This window comes from Ambystoma mexicanum, chromosome 2q, assembly GCF_040938575.1.
Source record: "Ambystoma mexicanum isolate Mex_15411 chromosome 2q, UKY_AmexF1_1, whole genome shotgun sequence".
NCBI classification, from domain to species: domain Eukaryota; kingdom Metazoa; phylum Chordata; class Amphibia; order Caudata; family Ambystomatidae; genus Ambystoma; species Ambystoma mexicanum.
In genome coordinates this window covers 1,414,961,916-1,414,986,566 of record NC_090924.1, presented here as the reverse complement: position 1 = coordinate 1,414,986,566, position 24,651 = coordinate 1,414,961,916, and the positions used below count along the sequence as shown (strand labels likewise).

Here is a 24,651-nt window from a genome sequence, read left to right as displayed (position 1 = left end):
AATGGGAGTGTTGGAGGCTTGGCGGGTGAGTCAGCCCTTTGCAAGGCGGTGACACCCACCAAAAGCGTGTGTGTTGAGAGCTATGTCCCAGTGTCTTGGTGCATACTTCCGTTGCTGCAAGGTAAATGGCAGCCATCTTGAATTGTAATGCTGACTCAAAAAGCATTGCATCTCATTCGTTCAAGTGGAGTTTTCACTCTACTGCAAAATTAAAATTCTGCACCGACGCACAACTGATTTCACACGTAATAAGGTCATGCCATCTAGAGAAACATTACTGTGAAATCATGTCAAAAGCAGTCACCGCTTGGGAAAGACATAAACCTGTGTCTTACCCCAGGTGTACAGGGGTCAAGTTCTAAAAAAAAAAGTGGGGGGCTCAATAACATACCAATTGAATGTGGTGTCACCAGAAATTAGCATATCAAGGCGCACTGTGAAAAAAGTGTTGACCCTCGTCTTGAGCCCTGCCCACATGCTTTAGTAGTTGGCACTATGTCTACTTAATTTAATGGATAGTGATAGCAGGGGCGCCCAGTACGCGGGTCCCCAGGTTTTCCTCGGATGTGAATCAAGGTTCGAGAAGGATCTAAAGAGACGCTAACACTTTTGGGCAAGTCGGGTGACAATGGTACTGACGCAACACACAGCAACCTAAACAGTTGCTTGTTTGAGGGCGGCAGCCTTTTGGCCCCTATTAGCAGTATACTGTTAGATTTATTTAAACACCAAATGAGGCCTCTTTATAGTCTGAGTGGCAGTTTACATATTGAGCAATCTATGGAGATGATCTGAAACACAATGTCACGCGAAGGGCCGCCTCCTAAACTGGGATCTGCAACCGTTGGCTCAATAGATATTTAAGACTACAGCTCACATCCTCCCTAACCAGCATAGCCAATGGTGAGGCAGCATGGGAGTTGAAGTCCAAAACATCTGCAAGGCTGGATTTTACAGACCGTTGACATAAAGCATCACACTAGGAATATTAAGACCATTCTCATCCACAGCAGGATAGGAGCAGCAGGTGGGGGTCTGGAGGTAGAGTCTCACCTTCATAAGTCTAAATGCAGCAATTTAAATCTAAATGTGGTCAGGCCAAGCTGCAACCCTTTTCAAGCTCCAAAGACACGCCCCTGTGCCCTCCCTGCAGTGGGATTCATGCAGAGATGGATCGCTTTGCATTTCAAAGGATGCATGAGCCACATACAACACTTACACTGGGGACTCTGGGACAGCACCTGACAAAAGAGAATTCTGGGTGGGCGACTACTCCACTCCCACCCACCGCCTGTCTTGCTCAGCAAAGGGGAGGGGATCCGTTCCTCTTTATTCTCCCTACTCAAGAAGGATTAGTGCTCTCTCCCTCCTAATGTTACCAAATGACTCAATGTCACCAGGCAGACCTCAGTCCAGTTCATACCTTTGCTTTAACTTTAATTTGACTTCAGTCCCTTCCTTCAGTGGAAGCGGCCCAACACTACAACTCCCAGAAGGCAAGTGATGGAGAAAGGAAAGTCTATCACTGGAACATAGTGTTCCTGGTGACATGGAATCAACTTCAGTTTTACTTTAGTTAATTTTCATATATGGAAGTAACCCAAAAATACAACTCCCAGCAGGCAATTGGTAGAGAAATGCAAGTCCAGACCTGGAACATAAATGGCCTTCACACCCCCATGTAATACACCCCTGTGTTTAAGAGCTTGTTGGGTTAAAAACAACTCTGTTTTGGGGGCATCTGATAGGAAACGGTGGTAAGCTCTGAAACTGGCAAACACTCTAGTCAACAGAGGTGATGCATGTCCTGACATGCCATATTTACAACATAGTACACACGACACAAAAGGCAACAGCGCATGCGTGCAAATCAGGTCCTTCACGCCACCCTTCATAGAAATGACTAAACCGAATCACTCTATTTCACAGAAAAGTCACGTCTACGCTTGAAGCTGTCCGCAACTCCAACCAGCGCTTAAAACTGGCTGAAAGGTGAAATGTAGCGCTACACGGAACAGATAAATTAACGCATTTTTTATGAATTCTAGAATTTTATCTTATTTGCACCCTGCTGGGGGGAGCCAGCCAATCAGGAGGCTCGGAGTGTGGGCTCAATCTACCGATCCAAGCCTGCAATCCAAACTGCTTCATGGCTACTTCCTCCACCCACCATCTTCTCCCACACTTCCTTCCCTTATTTTCTAATTCCCTCCCACCGCACATACCTGATTGTGGTGGTGGTGGGCGCCGCAGCTGCTGCTTCCGCTCCATTGTGGCCACCATAGTACGCTACCTTGGGGCCTTTGACTCAGGCCCCAGGCCGTTACCACCCCGTATAGCCCGTGGAATGGGTGCTTAACGCTTAATTACATCATGGAAGTTTTGTAAAGCACACTAACACCACCAAACGGGCTTCCTAGGGCAATAAATGACCAGACACACAGCAGGTCAAGAGAAAAAGGTTAACCAGGAAAAGATTTTTCAGTGTTAGAATTCATTGTGGCTTGGTGCTGCCAGCTGGGTGCTCTGGATAGGGTGGCCAACCGTCTGGATTTTGTAGGACTGGCCCGATCTCATGGATTTATCCTAGAATTCCACAGAGAGCCTGTATGGGAGGGAAGCTTAGTGGCTGCCTCTGGGGTTCTTTGTGTCAACAAAGCATTACAAGAAAAGCGATGAGGGGTTGATGGCCCAGCACAGGGCTGCCTGCTGAAGGAGTATTGTCTCTTGAGGGGTTCGAATTGACAAATGGGAGGAGAGCCGAACACTGGATGTTGTGTGCAATAATGGCTGAAGAAGGCTCCATCAACTTGCTCTGCGCTTGTTTCTTCACTCCAAACACAGTTTCAAAATCCATAGCTTTGGAGGGTTCTAGTGTAAGCTTTCATTCAGGATGGCCAAAATAAAGCTGTATTGTTTTTTCGACATGTTTCTATAACAATATATATATATAGTCGGTTTAGCTTCTTATGCGATTTTGAAGACATTGCTATGAAACATATTACTGCATATCTTGAAACCCATACCCGAACAAATACTTTTTAGATATATGTTAATGTTAAAGGTATTTGTACCGCGCACTGTCCCAATTGAAGTGGTGCCCAGGTGCTATAGCTGTGAAGATATGCGGTCAAATACTGACATCGCAGACTGGTTTCATCGCTTAAGCAAAGTGTGTGATCCTGGGCAAATCATGTAATCCCACACTGCCTGATCTGCCAAAATGTGGTGTCCATAGAAATTATTTAGGGAGCGTTTTTAATATTAAGAAATACTGCCTCGTGCTTTACTAAACTTTACAGTTGTTACATATCAACGATAGTGAGCATTTTCATATAAAATTCCACAAAGTGATTTGTCTCTTGGCTTGTACATGGAGAAATCTATTAATGTCACTACCAAGGCTGCGCCCTCATCCCTAACCGGCATTGTCAATAGCAGGATATCACGGGAATTGTAGTGCAAACATCTGGAGAGCCAAAGGTTGCAGACCCTTACTCGGACTGCATTGTCTGGTATCCAATTTGCATTGTTGGCTGTGGGTCTCTCTCCCATTGTGCATGACTCTCAGACCTGGCCGTGTCGCATTGTCAAACTGCCTCTACCCTTAGAGATTAGCACTCACCGACCTGATTCACATCTAGAAACCTCCATTAGAGAATAGCACTGTATTCACTAGCTTGTGCCCTCTAGAATGGTACTGTGACTGCTAGCTGGCGCCCCTTAGGACAGTACTGCGATTGTTGCCTTCTACCCCAGGATAATGCTGTAAATGCTGTAATTGATCGTTAGACTGAGCACTAACCTTGGAGATTGGCACACATTGACCAATTCACATCTAGAGAGCATCATAGTGGAGTGGTACCGTGATTGTTGGCCCGCTCCTCGTGAGATGACACAGTGATTATCAGTTGCGCCCATTAGGACAATTCTGTAGTTATTAGCTATACCCTTCTTCGCATCACAGAGTTTGTTCACTGCAGTAAGCCTCTTCCAGGGAGACCCACATTAAGGACACCCACTGGAATATCCCAGCGATATAACCCTAGTAAACCTCCCCTACCTAACTCGAGACAGTGACTAAACCAGCTAGCTATATCACCTGACTAGACCACACAACAGACTGTGCAGCCCAAACTTATACCGGACAATCCCCCACACCCGGAACAACACCCCAAGAAAGCCGGACCAAAGCAAATACCAACTCTGCATCAACGAACAAAAAAAGAAAAAAAAGAAGAAACAAAACCCAACAAAAAACCAAGGACCAAAGGAAAGACAAAGAGAGCAGAAAGAACAAACACAACTGAAAACCACAGAAGACTCACAACTGCAGAACACACTCCCACAGACAGGAACGACAACAGAACAAACGCAGAGAGAAGAGAGAAATCCCTCTACCTAACTCCATACCTCGCAAATAACCAGTCACCAGATCGAGACACCCCAACGTACAAATCAACAACAAACAACCAAACACAACCACGCATAAGAAGAACGGATAATGCTAGAAATAGCAAGAACACAATCGACACACCTTACATCACCAAAACAAGAGGACCTTCCACTCAACCGCCACAGAATTTAGAAGAGGAACCTGATGAAAACAAAAACCCAAAACTGAACCTAGAAGAACATTTCAACGACACAGACACAACTGTACCAACACCGCAACAAGAGATTGACCTGGAAGAAAATCACCACACCATTTAGAAGACAACGCTGACATTAAAACACAAACCAAACTACACCTTTAAAATCCACTGCAACCTAATAAAATGCAACATTCACGTCAAAACACTCAACAGAGATCTTTGACCTTCTCTGTGACAATGGCATTGACATCTTATTCATCACAGAAAAATTTCTGGATGACAACTACAAAATCGCACCCCAAAGCTGCCTCATCACCAACCTCAAATGCCTTCAGGTAAACAGGAAAAATAAAAAAGGAGGAGGCCTCGCAATAGAATTCAAAGGACACCTAAAAAATAAAAACAGACAAACCTCTTAACATCCTCAACTGCGAAACCATGGTCATATACCTATCAGCGAATCCAAAAAGAAACATCACATGCATTCTGGTTTACAGACCACCGACATACGATGCAACCTTCATCTACAACTTCATAGAAGCCATCACCAACATAGCCATCGAACACGAACATCTAATAATCCTGGGGGACATCAACATTTGGTTCGAAGAAAAACAAGCCAACTCCCAAAACTCACTAATTGGGCAGCCAACAACCATGAACCTACAACAGTTGGTCAAAGGGGCAACACGCTCAGCAGGACACACCTGTGATGCAATCTTCGCCAAGGAAAAGCTTATCACCGCGGCACCACCAATACAAATATTGTGGAGCAACCATCTCATCATCCCATTCGTGATCAGACTACCAACTCAAGTCCGCATCCAGCCCCCCAAGCTCACAACAATCACAAAAAGAAACTGGAAAACCGTCAAAGCAAGCAACCTTTCCGAACAACTGGAAATGACCAAACCCTCAACTACAGAACTAGAACTGGCTGACATAGACAGGAAAGCGGAGCTACTGCACAAATGGATTGCTGACACAATTGGAAACATTGCCCCGGAAAAACCATTCACCTCCTCAAAAAGAAGGGCAACAGCAAAATGGTTCACTCCACAACTAAGCACCATGAAAAAGGACAACAAGACGATGGAACTGGAATGGAGGAAAGAATACAACCTAGACAAGAAAATACTGTTCCAAAAACAAATCCACACATACAAGAAGGAAATACAAAAGGCTAAGAGAAGGCATTATGATGACGGAATCACCAATGCCACAAACATACCAAAAGAAATGTTCAACATCCTTAAAGAAATGAGAAACCTGCCTGGCTGCGACAACACTCCCAACCCCTCAGAGAAACTTTGCAACGACTTGGCAGACCACTTCAAGAACAAATTCAATGACATCGGACAAATCATACAAAACAGACCAACCAACCATAACATTCAACCAACCGGACATAGCACAGAGCCACAGCACAAACTCCAAAACGTTCCTGAAATATCAGCAGAGGCATTCGCCAAGCTGGTAAAACACAGCAAGAAAGCGGGATCACCCATGGATCCCTGCCCCCCTGACATCTACAAATCAATCCTCGCACAAGGAACGCCATCAGAATACTACAGAAACCTCCTAAATCTTTCACTCACAACAGGAACTGTACCACAATCCTTCAAATCAGCATATATCAAACAAAAACACAAGTGGCGACGTGGAAGACCACTCCAACTACAGATCAATTTCAAACATTCCCTAGCCGGCAAAACTCCTAGAAACTTACGTATACAAATTAACTCAAGAACATGTAGAAAAACACTACTTGCTAGACCAAGCACAAGTCGGTTTCAGACCCGCAAGAGGAACAGAATTGGCACTCCTATCCATCTGGGACGACCTAAAAACAAACGCAGACTCAAACACTACCTCAGCTCTGATTCTGCTCGACCTCTCTGCAGCCTTCGACACAGTAAGTCATGACACCCTAACCAAAAGATTGGAAGATAAAGGTATAACGGACATGGCACTACTCTGGATTAAATCATTCCTAGCAGCCAGAATAAAAACTTTATGGATAAAGCCCTTCAAATCTACTCCACGAGTTAACGACTGTGGAGTACCACAGGGATCCTCACTATCACCACTATACTTCAACATCTAATCAGAATCTTCAACAAACACAAATTTACATGCTACAACTATGCAGACATCAACAGAATCGAAAACACTCAAGCTGATCAATCAACCCTAATTGAGTTTCTAAAAGAAGCCTTCAACTGGATGAATGCCAACAACTTGAAAATCAACCCAGGAAAGACAGAAATCATGATTATATCCAAAAACCAAGAGAACAACACCTACATTCCCTGGCTGATGGAAATGGGACCGCGTCCACACCATCTAAGGTAGTAAAAAATCTGGTAGTCCTGATGGACAACACCCTAACCTTAGAACCACAAATAAACGCAATAACCAAGAAATGCTTCTTCCTCCTTCACACAACAAGAAGAATCTTACCTTTTCTCTCTTTCACCAACAAAACACTCACAAGTGTCGCCCTCATCATGTCACAAATCGACTACGCAAACAGCCTCTTCCTCGGAATGCCAAAATACCTCCTGAAGGAACGACAATGCATCCAAAATGCAGCGGCCAGACTCCTCCTCAAACCATCCAGAAGAGACCACATCACTTCCGCACTAAAACACTATATTGGCTCCCAGTCAAACATCGCATCACCTTCAAAACAATTTGCATAACACACAGGGCCGTCAGCGGACAGGGAGCTGAATTCCTACAAAAGAAAATAACAATCTACAAGCCAACAAGACCCCTCAGATCAAGCAATGAAATCCACCTGGAACCAAAACCATACATCAAGAAAAAACTTGGGGGCTCCTCCTTCTCCCACCTGGCCGCAAAAACCTGGAATAACATCCCAAAAGAAATAAGAAACACAGAAGACTGCCTACAATTCAGGAAACTACTAGAAACCTGGCTCTTCAACACCACAGAATCAAATTGAAACAACTAAACAATCAAACAGGAAACACTAAAAACAAGTTGACAGAATTTAGGATGACACAGACAACACCCAGAACCGACTAAGGGAAACTCCTACAATAATAAGAGAGATGACGCTAGGTGGAATAAGACACAAGCGACAACCCCACAAAGACTGAAATTAGCATCCCTGCCCAACTCCATCCAACAACCTCACCCACTCCATGAACGCTACCAAGTCCCATACTTAGGTGGAATGGTGAATGTTAGCAGTTACCACATTTGGACAGAGTTGTGTATGTTGGCATGCACCGGGCCCAGAAGGAGTTGTGAATGATGGCAGGTGCCACGCATGGAAGTAGTTGTGAGTGTTGGCATGTGCAACGCTTGGATGGGGGTTGTGAGCGGAAGCCCTCGTGAGCAGCTGGATACGATTTTGAATGCCGACCATTCTGGATAGAGTAGCGGTTGCTGACGGATGCCGCATCTGGACTGCATTGGGAATGCTATCGAGGTCAGATTTGGATGGAATCATGAACACTTGCCCGCCTTACATATAGACAGGCTTCAAATGTGGGCATGGTCCGAATTTGGACACAGTTGTGAATATTGGTGGGCGTCATATATGGAATGGATTTTGAATATCGGCCGGTGCCAGATCTAGATAGAAATGCAGAGATGTTCACACGTCACACCTAGAAAGAACATGGAAATTTAGCACACCACTTCTAGACAGCGATGCCAATAACCAATCCACTAACAACTTCACCCCCTGCATACACCTCTCAAACTCTAACCAAACACAACCCTATGGCCCAACAAACCGCACAAACTTCACTACACCGCAACAACAAAACAAACCACACATAGACTCGCACAACAGCACACAACGGCTACTGACCAGAAAACACTGCAAGCCCAGCGAACGGTGTAAACCGGGTTGAAGCTGCCAATGGCACATCACTGCTCTCTTGCAGTTTTCCTGCTTATTCCCACTAATTCAACCCCTTCCCTTTTCAGAGGTGCCAGAGTGCCAGGTGACCACTCCGGTGGTGATAGTGCACGGTACAAATATCCTTTAAAATTAACAACATTAACATTACATAGGAAATCTGGTTCCATGTAATAATGTCCCCGCAAAAATGTCTCCTGACAAAAAAGGCGCCATTTTTTGCAGAGACATTATTATTGAACATGCGGGGGAGCAGGGGACATCCCCGCAACCCGTCCCCATGCATAATGTCACCATATATAATGCATGGGGACATTATTACCTGATTCCGGAAATCCTGACACTCCTAATGTTATCTTCCATGATGTCACTTCTGGTGATGTCAACATAGATCCAATCAGGTGTGTCTGCCTGTCTTTTGTTGCATAGGGCCTCAGAAATACCAATATAGGCCTTAAAGAGATCTAACCGTTAAATTCCTTTATGCATAAGAGTCCTGTAGTCTTGTTATTTTGTGTTAAAATGCCTTTTGCAATATAAAGTTGCCATCAAAAGTGATGTGGGTGAAGAAAAAGGGTGGTGCAAATGATGCGATCTGGTACTGCGTGCGCCACATTCCACTTCTTATGCATCACCACATTAACGTGCGCTGTGAAAACATTTTGTAAAGTTGGCTGTCATGGCTCCAGGTGAAAAACATATACCCACATGCCTTGCCCCAAGTTGTATACCTAAATTAATATATTGTGAGGAAAGACAGGGGGACTCTGGCCCAGATGCATATGATCCAAAAAGAGAGCCAGATGAGGGTGCGTGTTCTAGTTCAAAGGCCGCAGGAACCACAAGTCCTTGTACCCATAGACCTATTTACAACAAGACCAACCTAGGCCCAGGGCAGCAGATTGTCAGAGGAGTATTTTATTGAAGTTTATTTGCAATTTACTGGTTAGCATTTTTTTAAATCAAAGGCAATTTTGTTTTGCTGATTCTGGCTATTCCACAACACTGAGTCATTTTGAGCTGTTTGCAGTCATTCCACTTTGACAGCTAAAATCATTGATGGCCAAGCTTGTATATATGCTTGTATTTGTAAATGGAAACGCATAGCAAACCCAGAAAGGTATTTAGTGATTCAGTCATACAACTCTCACAGACATAAATGACAGATTATGAAGCTCTTTGGTCAGCCATCTTCCCAAAATCCTCTTTAATATGCAAAACAGCCAAAACCTCATGGGTTTTATTGGTGCCACTTCACATTATCTTTGGAGTAGTTTCTCATCAATACACACATCCACTGTGTTACGCAATCACTTTTATATTCAAATACACGACATGCATTTTTTTAAACCATTGCAAAAATGAGTGTTTCCCTTCAGAAAAGTTAAAAGTTAAAAATGATGCATCATTTTACAATATTAAACTCATGACTATACTCAAGTAAAGCACAGGTGTCATTAAAATTATGTTCAGAAGCCAGCACTAATTTCCCTCCCCGTACCCCAGAGTTCAGTGGTCTGTGGCCGCCCAAAAGGTGCAAGATTGAAATAGATCATAGAGAAGTTAAAATGGCGAACAAGAAATCTGAATGTGCAAGTGCATCAAGAAAGGATACGCAAATCCATAGAAGGGTGAGAACAAAAACTGTGTGCCAAAGGTAGCCACTGTTTCACAGCTGCCAAAAAGGTGTCCCGTAAAGATATCCATTCAGCCATCTTTACAGAACTGCTCAGTGCAAAGCAGGCAAATGGCATCTGTGCTCGTTTAATCATGTGTCTTTGATGACATTCTGCTGCACGCTCAGTACTACCAGGAGAACCAACTGCAAAGTATGTCACACAATGCATAACTGTGATGCTTATAAGTGATCTTTACATTCATTATATTTCCAAACGACAGCAGGTCATCTATATCTATACCCACACATCTCAAAATGTCCCTATGTATTGTACAGTCCAACCAACTCTACAGAGTTAACAAACATTTTAAATTACCTTAAACGCAAGCTGGCAAGAGCCATGGCCTAAACTACGCCCTCAAAGGTGATATTGTGCTGCAAAGCCCGATCCATTGCTTAATCTTACTCCTGGTGTGTTGGGTATTTTGAACAATTGCAGGGTCGCCCGTATCCATTGCTCCACCGTGCGAATGCAGAGCCAAAGATTCCAAGAACCTTCTCCAACCATCTTTACTCTACTGAGGGGTCTATGCCCAGGCAGAGTTTACACATTTCACTTGTGATTTTGCCAGATTTTAATGGTGTTCCAGCCCAAGGGATTGGTGGTACATCGGCTGCAGCAGGTAACTTGCCTTATTTCGATTTTGCCCCCCCTGCTTACACCAGAGCTGTAACCGTTAGAAGGGGGTGAGTTATTTTTATTCAACATTTGTATAAGATGTGCCTGTACCACTTGCACATGTTCCATATGTAAACCTTACCATTTGACAAGACCAGAAGCAGAAATGCAGTTATCTTGCATTAGTATTACAGAGCAGGCTAGGTGCTTCTCAGAGAGACAGCAAGCAATTTGTGGGGGAACCCAGATAGTAGCATTGAAACCAAAATTCCTCGTTCCAGCCTTCCCTCACTTGTGTCCAGTTGGCAGACAGTTTATATTCTTATCACTTCCTCTTAAAGATTGTTTTCGGACTTAACCGAAAGTAGACAATAAGCCACAACGATTACCTCTAGTGCACTCCACTGTAGAACCCACTCAGCAGGGATCTGAAAACACTCTTTCAACTAACATAACATAGAAGCTGACAGGCTTTAATTAATAGAGAGGAAGCAATAACTTTCTAAACCCTGCAACCTATAAAACGTCCTTCTAATGTTATGGAGCCAAAATGGGGGACACAAGGGGGTTGAAGGGGTGTCGTTTGGACAACGCAGACAGAGTTTGTTGAAGGGGCGGAATCTGGTGAAGGTGCAGCATCTGGTAAAGTTTGGGGGGTGCATGCCCTTATTTGGGCATAGTTCAGCAGAAAGCCTAAATACGCCACTCTGTCAAAGAGCTTTTATTCGGTATTGACCTTCAAGCACATATACAAAATACAAACAATATAACTAAAATATATATCATTCATGAGAGAAGAGCATAGTATAAATTCATAAAATAGTAAAACGCTTCTGTGTATAATCGTATGTATCAAAAGGATAAAAAGAGATAAAATGGCACCCTGTGGATATAGCGGCGGTTGCACAGGTCACATTGCGACGCAAACACTGGTTTAAGAACATCAAAGCGGGCTCCGCATGACGAATGCCAGGACCCTGTAAAATCGGTCTCAAATGCATGCGTCTCAACCAGATCGTTTTTCCACAGATTAACAAAAAGTGCACCACAGTTTAATTGGTAGACTTGCATAGAGGGCATATAGCAGAGCCAGAATTCCTCCATGTTGGCGTAAAGGCGGCTACAGAGAGACATAATGTCAAGTCTAAACCGCAGGTATAAAGACTTCTCAAAAGACGAATTAAGTGTGTCCAAGTAGTCTTTAAAACCAGGCTCTAGCTTAAATTCCAAATCGTCCAGCCCTAACTTCAATTTGGCAGCGTCAACAACCAAGGTCTCATAGACTCTCATTTTTGCAGTCGATTGTAAAAACTATTTTTCCTGAACCGATAACTCATGCAGATTATTCCATAAATCAGTCCTATCTAAGTGGGATAGCTTTGACTTTACATGTGTAAACCAACTTAAGCTCTTCCCTCCATCTAGACTCATAGTATGGACTAGAGCATCACAGTGTTTTTCTAGGCCTTCAGTGGTCCAAGCTCTAATCCAATAGAGAACTGGTTTAGCAGATAGCTGAACCTCTACTGTAACAAAGTCAAGCTGAACCTCTACCGGAACACAGTCAAGCTCCAAATAGAGTAGAGACATTGGACTACTTGTGGGAAGAAGCAACAATTTCTTTCAGAAAATATTTTCACATTTATTCAGTTTACGAGTATTAGCACAACCCCATAGTTCTGAACCATATAGCGAGGCTAGCAGTGCTTGTTTACAAAGCAGATCCAGTGCGGGAAAAATAGCACCACTGCCATGCTGACAAAAAATAAATATATAAATAGCACCACTAAATTTCTCAAACATAATGGTAGATTCGGCTACCTGTGTCCCCCACCCTTCAGATTCGTGGAAACGCACCCCAAGATAGTCAAAGTAAGAGACCTGCTCAATGGTCGTACTGCACACACTGAGCAATCATGGCTTACTTTTTGCAGAGGGAGGTTTTAATACCATTGCTTTAGACTTTACCCCATTCAAATTGATACCTAGATAGTTACAGTGAGTAGAGAAAATAGATATATAGATATAGTCGTTATATGGGCGTCATCGTCCGCGTAAAATAAAGCGGGATATTTGTCCGCAGCCATCCTCGGACAGTCCTGACACCCATCTGATAAAGCTTAAATTATTTCCTGGGTGTAAACATTGAATAAGAGGGGGGCCAGGACACAGCCCTGTCTAACACCAATATCCATATCAAAGGCGTTATTAGCAGTATATAAAGAGCGGATTATGGAGATCAGTTCCATAGGGGCATTGCGAGTTAACATGGTCTGCCACAGGGTTTCTCTAGAAACAGAATCGAGCGCAGTTTTTAAGTCTAGAAAAACCCACATATAGGTGCCTTTTCTTTAACATTGTGTACTTCTGAATAAGCATGAAGAGTATACAACATTGATCAATTGGGCTCCGTTTGGCCCTAAATCCGGCCTAGAGATGGCTAATAATATTTTTGCGATCCTGCAAGTGGGTAAGGATTTCCCAAACAGTTTGCCAGCACTATTCAAAAAATAGTTGGCAGGAAGATCCTTACCTGCCTTTTTATAGACTGGCAAAATTGTGGCCATACGCCAATACTCTGGAATCTCGCCACGACTCAAAATGGCCCTAAAAATCGAACATATCACCAGAGTCCAAATTGCCACCTCATCTTTAAAAAGATCAACGGGATTAATTAAATCGGCCCAGCAGCCGTGCCATTTTTCAAAGAACTAAGGGCAGGAGCCACTTCCCTGGTTGAAAAAAAACACAACAGTAGAAAAGGCAGAACTGGAGACAACCGAACTGACAACAAAGAACATTATCGAATATTTTATGTAGAATTATTATATATCGAATATTTTATACCGAAAAATGTTATGGAGAATGCACTTAGGTGTGGGTTAAACGGTTAAATCTTGCGGGGAAAGGGTTGGGGTGGGATTTTAGGGATGGGAAACAGGGGATCGGGGCACCCCCCAACAAAAAAAAAATGCATTCTCCATAACCTTTTTCAATGAAAAAGTTCAGTTATAAGTGCATTCTTTATAAAAAATGGTTTCGATTTAAAGACATGTAAACGGCCAACCGTGGTATATACTTGAGAAATGGCGCCACAAGTCATTTTTGCTAATTAAACAATGAATTTCTGATAGATTTTGAGGACTAGACCTACCAAACGAATGTTGATAACACTGGCCCGTCCCTTGAAAGATGTTTTAACACAGCTATACAAACAAGCCATGGCAAAGCCAACGGCTCTGGCTTTTGTGTGGGCATGGGATCGGCATTTGCCAGGCACTGCCATAATGGAACTGCCTGGCCATACGATGGCAACTGCTGGAAATGGTGTGAGTACCTGGCCATATGACAGCAGTGCCTGCCGAGGGCTTCTCTACCATCCATACAAAAGCCACAAATGTTAGCTTTGCCAATGCTTGTTTTCACCAGGATTTCAGTGCAAGGAACACATACAAATCAAGTGGCTGAAGGAACACTTGGTTAAGTCAAGTTTATTGTACCAATAGCACATTTATAGGTGCAAAAAGGCCAATAACTCGGCAGACTACTTAGAAGCAACACTGGCAAGCCAACGTTTGATGATACTGCTTGATAAGAGAGCTCATAGAGACTGCAGGAGGATGTGTTTTGGACCGGGGGGCAGTGGGTAGGAATGGTCATCGGGGTGTGCATGGCCATGGGCAGTCAATCCCTTCGCACGTGATCGCTCCATCCTAGCTGGACGACAATGCAATAGTTTTGGCTGACAGGTGGCGCATCACCAAAAAGCCAAAACTAAAAGGCCTTAACAATATGAAACTGTCTCCAGCGTAACTTAACGCAACAGCATGTTTGGCATGTGACACAGTATTGCATAACAGCATATCGTAATATGGCATAGCAGTGCATTATACAGAAAAGTATGACATAAATAACATAGCATAGCTTAACATAAAACAATAGATGATAGATGAGAATTTAAAACACGCACTGGCAATGCCAACAGTTTTCGCTATGTGTAGGCATGGGAAAGGCACTTGTCAGGCAGAGCCATAGTAGTATTAACTGGCCATTGATAGTAGCAGATGGACTTATAGTAGCAGTGCATGGTAAATGCCTAACATACCCAAGCCAAAACTATTGGCTTTGCCAATGCTTGTTTTTAACAGGACTTCACTAAAGGACACCCATTGTGCTTGTAAATCGAGTGGCTGAAAGCAGAGCTGGGTACGACATTTTATTACACTGGTAGTGAGTTTAGAGCTCCAATTAAGTCATTAACCCTCAGAAACCTGCTTTTTTTAATTTACTTGTATGTAATCAAAGAAAGAAAATGATTTTTACAAGAAGGAAATAAAGATTACAGATACTCTCTTCCGATCAATCTCAAAGATTTGCACATTGTTTTACACGGTTATTCAATCCTTTGAACTCGAAGTCCAAGCCTGCCGATATGCCCGATGGCTTGCCATTCCAAACGTCGCCAGATGCCAAGAGTTCACCACATCAAGTAACTACATAAGTCCCCTCCAAATGATGGAATCCAGGCCACGAAATATGGTTTGCCATGTGATTATGGGTTACAATTGGTTTGATTAGTCGCTGGCGGGTGATTGGTGTCATTAGCGTTTATTTTTGAAAAGGCTGCTTCCATTAATTTACATGTAGCTACTGCCCATCGTGCTTTTTCCCCCGAAATCTGCTTTTAAAAACACTGGCAGGCATTTTGAGTACAAAGTTTGGTGGTAAGGCTTGAGTAAAGCGAGCTCAAAGAGTTCCCATGAGGAGGTGTTTTGGGCAGAGAGGCGCAAGAGCTGGGTGGGAAAAGCCACAGAGATTAGCATGGCCACAGGCAGTCAGTGGGTGTGCAAATACCAGACAACACCTACAAGCTGTGTGTCCCTCCTCGTATGCCAGTTCTCCCTATCTGTACTCTACTGCAATCGTTTCGGTTTATAGCTGGCACAAGCGACACCCATTAGCCAAACTAAAAAGCTCAGGTTCAAATAAATAAATAATATGGGATAGTGTAAATTAGGAAAACATTGGATGGCATGGCAGAACATAAAGCATATGGCATTATTAGAGTGCTTGGGCTCAGGCATGCAGAGATGACAGGCTGCCACAGTGTGAGCAGCTTAGCCAGTTCAGAGGTCACGGGCTGCACCAGGACAAGGGCGGGGCTCGCCAGTTCAGAGGTCATGCGCTCACACCTCTCATGTGAGTGGCTAACCTAGTCCAGAGATCTGATTCCATCCCGTGCCAGGTCTGAGTCGCTCACCCCGTCCAGAAATCTCACACCCCTGCACCCAGGCCCGAGCCCTTCTGGGCTTCCATGTTTCCATTTTATAAAGCTGTGATTTATAAAGTGCTCAGCCCGGCTGGGAAGCACCAGAGCGGTGTTCAAAGGGGGTGCTCCCAGGGGCTGCACTAGACAGGGTGCGGGTAGCAGAAAGGAATTGCATTTGGTTATGTATATAGCACTCTTTCCCCATTTGAATGGCCTCAATGCGCTTTGTGGTTGGAACGCCTTCGGTGACCGCAGTCAATGTGCTGGAAGTTCGAAGAGTTTTAGCTTAGGAGATGCATGTGTGCATTTTCGCCGGTCTAGGACTTAGGTGGCTGGTTAGGCTCGACTAAGCAGCCCAAAAAATGAGGCACGTGGGTGGGCGCTGTTGGTGGTTTGTGATAGATTGATATTGGTGAGAGACTGGATGTGTGGCCGGCTATACCAAATGTCTTTTCGTTGGGAGTCGCTGTATGCTAGTGACAGAGGTGTTCAGGTACGTCAGGTGTTTCTGTGTGGGCGGCTATATGCGCTGCTAGACTGGATGAGCATAGCCATACCTGCATTCCATGGTGCATGGATGTTTGCAGTGCCTGCTGCCTGTGTCCACAGACGTGGTGTGAGGTATGCGTATCGTAGGTTTCAAAGTTGTTCAGCTGCAGATGTCTTTGTCCAGTGCGGACGGCGTGGTCTCTTTGGTGCGAGGGTCTGAGCGGTGAGGGCTGGTGAGTTCATCGCGGTGTGCCACAGAGAAAGCTGCTGGCTTCCCATGTGCATTACTTGGGTAGGAATTCTGTTGTGCATGGGGCGACAGTATGTCAGGCGAGCCGCTGCGAATGCGGCCAGCCTCTTTCTTGTAATTGGTGTGAGGGAAAGGTGGGTTCTTCAGTGCAGTTTCGGGAGAGAGGGATTCGGGGGGATATTATGGGGAAAGCCAGGATTTTAGGACCTTTCTGAATTTCAGGTGGTTTTCAGTGTTGCAAATGTGTAGCGGTAGGGAGTTCCAGATGATTTGCGCTTGGACGGAGAAGGAGGACCCGCCCAGCCTGTATGAGGTGTGAGGTGGGACCACTAGACGAGATGCTGTGCAAGATCTGAGATACTTTGAGGGCTGGTAGGGAATGATTTTGTCTCAAAGGAATTCCGGCCCAGTGCTGTGGACTGCGCGGTGGGTGATGTATATGGCTTTAAAGGTAGTGCATAGACCTATCGGGAGCCAATGGAGGACAGGTTAATGAGCAGGCGTGCTGCCACATTTTGGATTCTTTGGAGTTTCCTTAGTTGGGATGCCGGTGTGCCTAGGTAGAGGCAGTTTGCGTAATCTAGGCTGGACAGGATGATGGCGTTGATGGCCAAAAAATGGGGGGATAGGTGAGATAAGGAATGATACGCCGGAGAATCCATAAATGGAAGAAGCAGGTTTTGCATGCGGTGGAAGTGTGTTGGATGAGGGATAAGTCCATTGTGCATCCAAGGCTTTTTAGCACCTTAGAGATTGCCGGTGCTTGTCCTAGGGGTTGAGGCCATGGGATCGTTTGGAGGAGGAGGGCGGTTTTCCCGCAGGCTAGAATTTCAGTTTTCCCAGGGTTGAGGATGAGGTGGTTGGTCGTCATCCAGTGGTCAATATCCGAGAGGCAGGACGACAGATCCGGCCTGCCGGAGCCTTGAGATTGAGGTAGGTGAATGGGAGGGGTGGCCCCGGGCAGAAAGAAGGGTAGTAGGAATGAGTGAAACTACAAGCGATTGGCAGATGTTCTTTGAAGAGGAGGGTCTTCCCCCTCCCATTCAACTGCCGTAGTGTGCGGGTAGCAGAGAGGCAGATGAATGGGAGGGGCAGCCCCAGGCAGGGTGAAGGGAAGTAGGGTGCAACTACCAGCGATGGGCAGATGTTCTTTGAAGAGGAGGGTCTTCCCCCTCCCATTCAGCTGCCCATAGCGGGCGGGTAGCTGAATGGGAGGGGCAGCCCCGGGCAGGGAGAAGAGAAGTAGGGTGCAGCTGCCAGGGAATGGCACACGTTCTTTGAAGAGGAGAGTCTCTCGGTCCTTCTCGGAGTGTAGACGGAGAGGACTACAAATCCCAGGATGCAAAGAGAATACTGAAGCTCTCACAGAGACACCTGCAGATTTAGTGGCACGGTGAGGGTTAATTATTGGACGCGGTTTCTGATTTCAGGGCACCCTCATTCCTTTTCAACACACGTGTTTCCACTTTGCATAGATAAGGAACGGATGCTGCATGCTTAAGTGCACCCCGAAGCAGGGAGTGGTGTCACGTGACTCCCCAGCGCCCCTTCATTGCACGGGTATCACAGCTCCGCTCGCTGCGTGATGCTTATCTCATAGAGGTCAATGTGTCTTTATATAGAGCCCAACAAAAAAAGCAACGCCTCTGGGCTCCTGAGCAATAGCATCGTTGTTACGCTAACCCAATGGAGTCTCGTTGTCTCGGTCTGGGAATGCTGAAAGGCTCAGTCGAGTCTCCTGCAGGCATCACGCACCTGGCGCTTTAACCTCCTGGGCTACCTCAGCAGCTCTGCGTAATTGCAATTGCGTCGCATTGCCTGGCACGTGCGGTGCTGAGCTCTGCTGCAGCCCGGGTCAGCGGCCGGGGGACGGGGGAGGCGGTTTGGGGTTCAGAGGCGGGTGTAAAGGGGGTATTAATAGAACTAGAGGGGCATTTCCGAGCGCTTGTCCCTCTCTCACTCCGCCACCCCCTTCCTGGCATTAACTCTTGCTGCCCAAAATAGACGGGCGGGGGCACGGATGGCGCGAATTTAAGCAACACCCGCCACCCCACCCCCCAGGAGGGATTTGGCAGGGGAAGGACAACATCCGACACACCATCAAAAAGCCGCGTGTGCCTTCTCTGCCCTCTCTCGCCCCATGGCAGCCTTGCTGTAAAGAAATAAAATAATAAACACATCTACAAGGGAGGGGGTGGGGGGTGCAGGTGCATTCACGCTCCTCACTAACAAGGGCTCATTTCATCGGGGCAGCGGGGCACCCCTCATCCCACCATATGCCCCTACCCGTGGTACATCCCATCGTATGCACAGTACACCACAGCCTTCACTGCCAGGATGGGGGGCGGGGTGGGGGAGAAGCACCCATAACACAGCACCCCACGTCTCCTCATCTGCCCCCCATTAGCCATACCTGCTATACCCCCACCCCATCGCCAGCTCCCCCCCCTCCTGCGCGTTGCTGTGAATATGCCCCCTACCGTCAGCATGTGGAAGGCGCACCCCATCGACCCCCGCCCCCACTGAAGCACCCCTCACCTGCAGGGATGGGGAACAGCCCCTCCATTAGAGGACTCTGAGCCAGCACGAGGCACAGGAGGAGCTGCAGGTAAAACCCAATAGCCACCGGGCTGGGGGCCACCATCCTGGGGGTCCCGAGCGCCGTCCGATGAGGGGAGCAAGTGTTTTGGGGTCCTTCCTGGGAGGGGCGCTCCGGACCCGTTCGCGGACCTTTGGCTGCTGGCGCTCTGTCCCGACCCTTCCCTGGCAGACTCTGGCAGGGAGAGTGTCCGCACTCACTCCCCCATCCCCTCTCCCTCCTGCAGAGAGAGCGCCAATCGCTGCCGCCTTTAACCCCTTGCGCGCACGGCGGCCACCGCGAGACATATTTAACCGGACAGCTCCGTCTTTGCAGCGAAGCACGGCACATACAGACAGACGGACACACAAGCAGACAGGCAGAAATGGGGGCAGACATGGGGTTAGGGCGATACATTGGGTCGACGGCCAAGTTGACAAAAAGGAGTTAATGGTACTTTGGGGTGGGCGAGGAAGGCAGTTCTAAGAAGACACTGATTAGTTGAAACAGCTGCCTGCAGGCAAGGCACCCTTTTCTCAAAGGGGTCAATCAATCACAGACACGTTTTCTGCGATTAGGGTTAGTCACCAGAGACGTCCAAAGCTCTTCTCCTGAACTAATAATACAACCAGACATCCCTCCACTCGCCATTCCTACAGTGTTACACGCATGAAGGGTGAGTTAATGCGCGTGTTGCCGGGCTCTGTGAATACTCTATTGGTTAAACGTTCCAGTCCATGTCACATGGCTCAGAGGATGCATGTGCCAGCGTCACGGAGTAGTGTGTGGCCTGCAAGGCACAGGCTTAGTTTCTGTAGAGGCAGCTCAGTGAGCTATTGTTCCTGTTGCTGAGCTTCGTAGGCAACCTTCATATCTCAGGTAGGATCCCAGCCGTTTCACCCCATCCTTGTATTCTTCTTGGGTCGACAGACACTATCGCAAGCATCGAAAAGCGCAGTTACAAGGCTCGCACACCTCCCTGAAAACCACAAACAAGCACCAGACATGGCTATACTGGCATTAGATGGCAGAAGGTAGCACATGCTGTGAGTCGCACTGCATAATGCTGCTTGGTGCATTTTTTAATTAGATGGGCATACATGTTTCTTCTGAATATACAGTTGCCACCGAGTGTATCGGGGGAGCCTGCACCAATCAATGTGGGGTCCATACCCCTGGGAACATCTTTCAATGAATGTGTTAAAGTAGTGCTTTTTACAGCACACTTTCTGTGAAAAATGAGGTGCAAAGCCACACCATTTACAATCCATTTTTTAGGGTGAACACATCCATTTGATACCCAGTCCCCAAAACCACAAAGGAACATATTTCAATAAGTTTCCATGATGCATGTGTCCAAAATAAATGGCAGTATAAAAAAACATACTGGCTGTGCCCATACATGCCCATGTTGGCTGCATCAATGTAGGCCAGTATTCCCATAAAAGAATATACCAATTTTTGCTTTGTCCAACATAACGCCAATGATAATATAAGAAAGTGTGTCTATGTTGGTTCTGCCACCATTTACCAGTGCACATATGTGAAACATACTCCCATTGGCTTTTCCAGTAAAAATGACATGCCACTAAAAGAAAACATGTCCAAACTTCCTTTACCAATGTAGACCAGTATGGCAATGAACGGGCACCTATCGTGTTGGTTTTACCCTTGATGCCATTAAAATGCCACTCCACTCTAAGAAAACCTGTCTAGACTGACTGTGCCAATGTAGGCCAGTCTGGTGATTTAAGAACTCTCATCATTTTTACTTTATTCTTGATGCCAGGAAAATATGCCCTGCTAGAGTAGGAAATTGTTGTTGCATTGTCATACTAGACTACCTTGGTACAGCTAAACATTTAAACATGTCCACATTGCCTGCACCAATGTAGGCCAACATGGTGATTTAAGAACACGCAGCATGTTGGCTTTACCATTAATAACAGTACAAATGCCATGCCACAGTAAGAAAACCTGTACAGGCTAAATGGACAAATGTAGACCAATGAGACCATATAAGACCACTCATCATGTTGGCTTTAACCTTGATACCAGGAAAAACATTCCAAGCCACAGAATGAAAGCCTGTCCAGACTGGCAGCACTATTGTAGGCCGGTATGGCCACTTAAGAACACTCATAATGTTGGCTTTACTGTCAATGCCAGTAAAAATGTCACACCACAGTAAGAACATGTTCGTAAGTGACCATTACTGGCCTACATTGATGCAGACATTGGGTAAATGCTTAAAACATGCATAGACTGGCTGTACCAATGTATGCAAGTGTGGCCATCTAAGAAGACTCATCATGTTGGCTTTACCAATGATATTCAGAAGAATGTCCTTTCTGGCCACACAAATGTATGCCAGCGCGGCCAAGTAAAAATACTCATCATGTTGACTTTACCATTGATGGCAGTACAAAATGATGCAGCACCATTGTAAGCCACCATGCCAAGCAGAAGCCGCTCCCCGCCTGGCACACATTCAGGCGCACAATTTATGCAGCACATACACTCTCTCATTCCCATGGGTCCGCATATAACATGCACTCTTTCATTTACACGCAAACCCAAACCACATAAACTTCCTCATTCAAACACGCACTTACAGACACCAATCCTCACATTCGCCCACACACCCATACCCACATACATAACTACATGCATGTATTTTTTGCTTACCTGCAGCCCATGTCCAGTTTCGAAACACCACCTCATGCCATCTGCCATGATTGCCATCGGGCTCTCACGCAGTATGCAATAAAGCACCTGGGTGGTAGCGGTGCGTGGTATAAATCAACCTAACCTGACAATAGAAAGCAGGGAGTGATTCCTGGTTCCTCTACATACACTGTGGAGACAGAGCGCCACCACCTCACTGTGCCTGGCCCATGAATGTGCAGGGAAATACAGGAGGTCCCCCTGTACTCCAGCCTGCATCCCCAATGTGCCATGCAAGGATGGGGTAGCAAAACATCCCAGACTGGGAAAGCAAAACGCCAAGTGCACGGTTCTGGCTTGTGTATACATATTATGCATAAGGCAGGGTTGCTATCATGTGCCCAGGTGTCTACACCTTTTTCCATCTGTTGTCATGTTATAGCCAGGTAGTACTATTATGGTGCCTGACAAATGCGTACCGCAAGTCTACACAAAAGCCAACATGTTGGTTTTGCCAATTCTTGTTTTTAACAATGCTTCAACGCAAGACACAGATGTAAGGAGACAACATTGTTATACATCAAGTGAGAGATGGCAAACTTGGTTAGGACATTTGTATTACACTATGAACTCATTTACAGCGGCAATTAAGCCAAACACTCGCAGAAAAATGCTTAGAAATAACACTGGCATGCAATATAGAGCACAACATTTGATGTTGGTGGTTCTTAGAGCTAGCTCAAAGAGTTCCCAGGTGGCTGGACTTTACCATTGACGGCAGTATGGGAAGAGAGGGGCAGGTAGTGTTTGGTAATGGCCATAGGGATTGGAATGGTCATGGCCAGCCAACGGGTGGGTACAAAGCCGTCTAACACCCACAAGCTGTGTCCCTCCTCGCATCACATCTTTCTCCTATTTACACTCCTATGCAATAGTTTTGGCTTATAGGTAGCCCTTACACGTGACCTAATGCCAAAACTAAAAGAGAGCTGCTTCTGTTATTTTCGGGGAGGGGCTACAGAAGAGCTGCACACCACCGTTCAGACCAGCCTCCAGAAAGGTACAGGTTTTATTATTGTGGCTGTAGTGAGAGGGGTTGGGGGGTGGGCTGCCCATCCTGGCTAGCCCATCTCCTCTGGCTTTGTAAAATTACAGCTCACACATAATAAAATAGGCACTTGAGTTGGCTTTAAGAAGGGCCTTAAAGGATCCTATTTTTGAAATTGAGGGAACGACTGAATCATGTATTCATTTGGAGAAGGTCGGTGTAATTAGCAGACCTCATATTTTATTTATTTATATATTTATAACGCGCCGAAGCTCACAAGCATGGCCTCAAGACTGTAGTGTGGGTTTAGTGCCTGGTAGTCATGCAATACCCCACTTATACACTGGGGGAAGTCACTGATAGCTCATAGCCCCTCCCTTACACACTGATTTACTGCTTAGGCTGGCCTCCATGCCAGCCGATGAACCATGACATATACCCTGCCCCCTACCCTGGTGCCCGCTCTGCAGACAGTTTGAGCCCTGCAACAAGGTGACTACCATGGTGCCGCCACAGAGTGCCCCCACGAACAAATGACTCATAACTCCCTAAACCAAGGGCACAATCACCCGGGTTGTCAAGGATGTCCTGACCCCTCGGAACATGGACTTCACTAAAACCTTTGGCCAATCCTCCTGCCCATCCCACCCGCCACCCCCCAAATAAACATTCCACCCCTTCTTGCTTTCTATTCTACTGAAGGTAGGCGCCTTTTTTCCCCTGACCCCTAAAATTCTTTCCCCAAATATTGTAGCAGAGGTATGGTTATATATTATTCCCTCCAATCCTAGAATATTTGGGAAAAGTGTTTGATTTTCTGGAGGGTGCATTTTTAGGGAAATGTCGCCACCTGGTGGTCATTTCCCCCGGCGACGTTATCACTGGAGCCCACAACAGCGATGTAATCGTGCACTGGCCCCTCTGCTCCTACTAACCAAACCCAACCCATTCCCTCACAGGGCCTAAAGGTGCTCAGAGGCCATCAAATTGGCAGCAATTTCCGAGTAAATCCCAATCAAACGTTCCCATGTGAGGTCTTTGGTGCACCAACAGTGTTGCAGGAAAGGCCTCGTTGTGCCCGCTGTGTCTGGTGCCAGTCTTGTACCCTCCTGTTTTAAAGAGAAAGGATGCCAGCAATAATGTTGTACACCCACGTGCACACCATACGCTACAGTAAAATGCGCACTTAAAACCCATGCACGCCAATTAGGATAAGTGGGTACTTAGCAGAATGAAGATTGGAGGCCATACTCTTAGTCAGCAACTTGCATACACTGTTGTTGCCTAAAAGGGGGGCCCTCAAACGCCAGGGGAGTTGCACCCCCACACAGTTAATGCAAAAAAAGACCACATATGTATTGCAGTTATAAAAACATGCTACGAAAAGCACTGTTCCTGGAGCCGCCTATGTGATATTTGGTATTTGTATAGCAGTTACTGCCACTGTTATGGCTTCGAAGCGCTGTATGAGCGCGTCACAGAGGAGTAGTTCCTTAGCGACTGGACTCCAACGGACCAAAGTTTGAATAATGAAAACACAAAAGGATTGCACTACTC

The 24,651-nt window shown here is 45.9% G+C and overlaps 1 protein-coding gene across 1 annotated transcript in view; it reads right to left on the bottom strand.

Annotated features, from left to right (window-relative positions):
• Positions 1-19,620, bottom strand: part of COLQ (collagen like tail subunit of asymmetric acetylcholinesterase) — a 320,011-nt gene extending 300,391 nt beyond the window's left edge. Inside the window, exon 1 of the mRNA XM_069648914.1 lies at positions 19,340-19,620. Coding sequence (XP_069505015.1) covers positions 19,340-19,445 — 106 coding nt within the window. The 5' untranslated portion in view covers positions 19,446-19,620. The remainder of the gene's footprint in view (positions 1-19,339) is intronic.
• Positions 19,621-24,651: the final 5,031 nt, after the last annotated feature.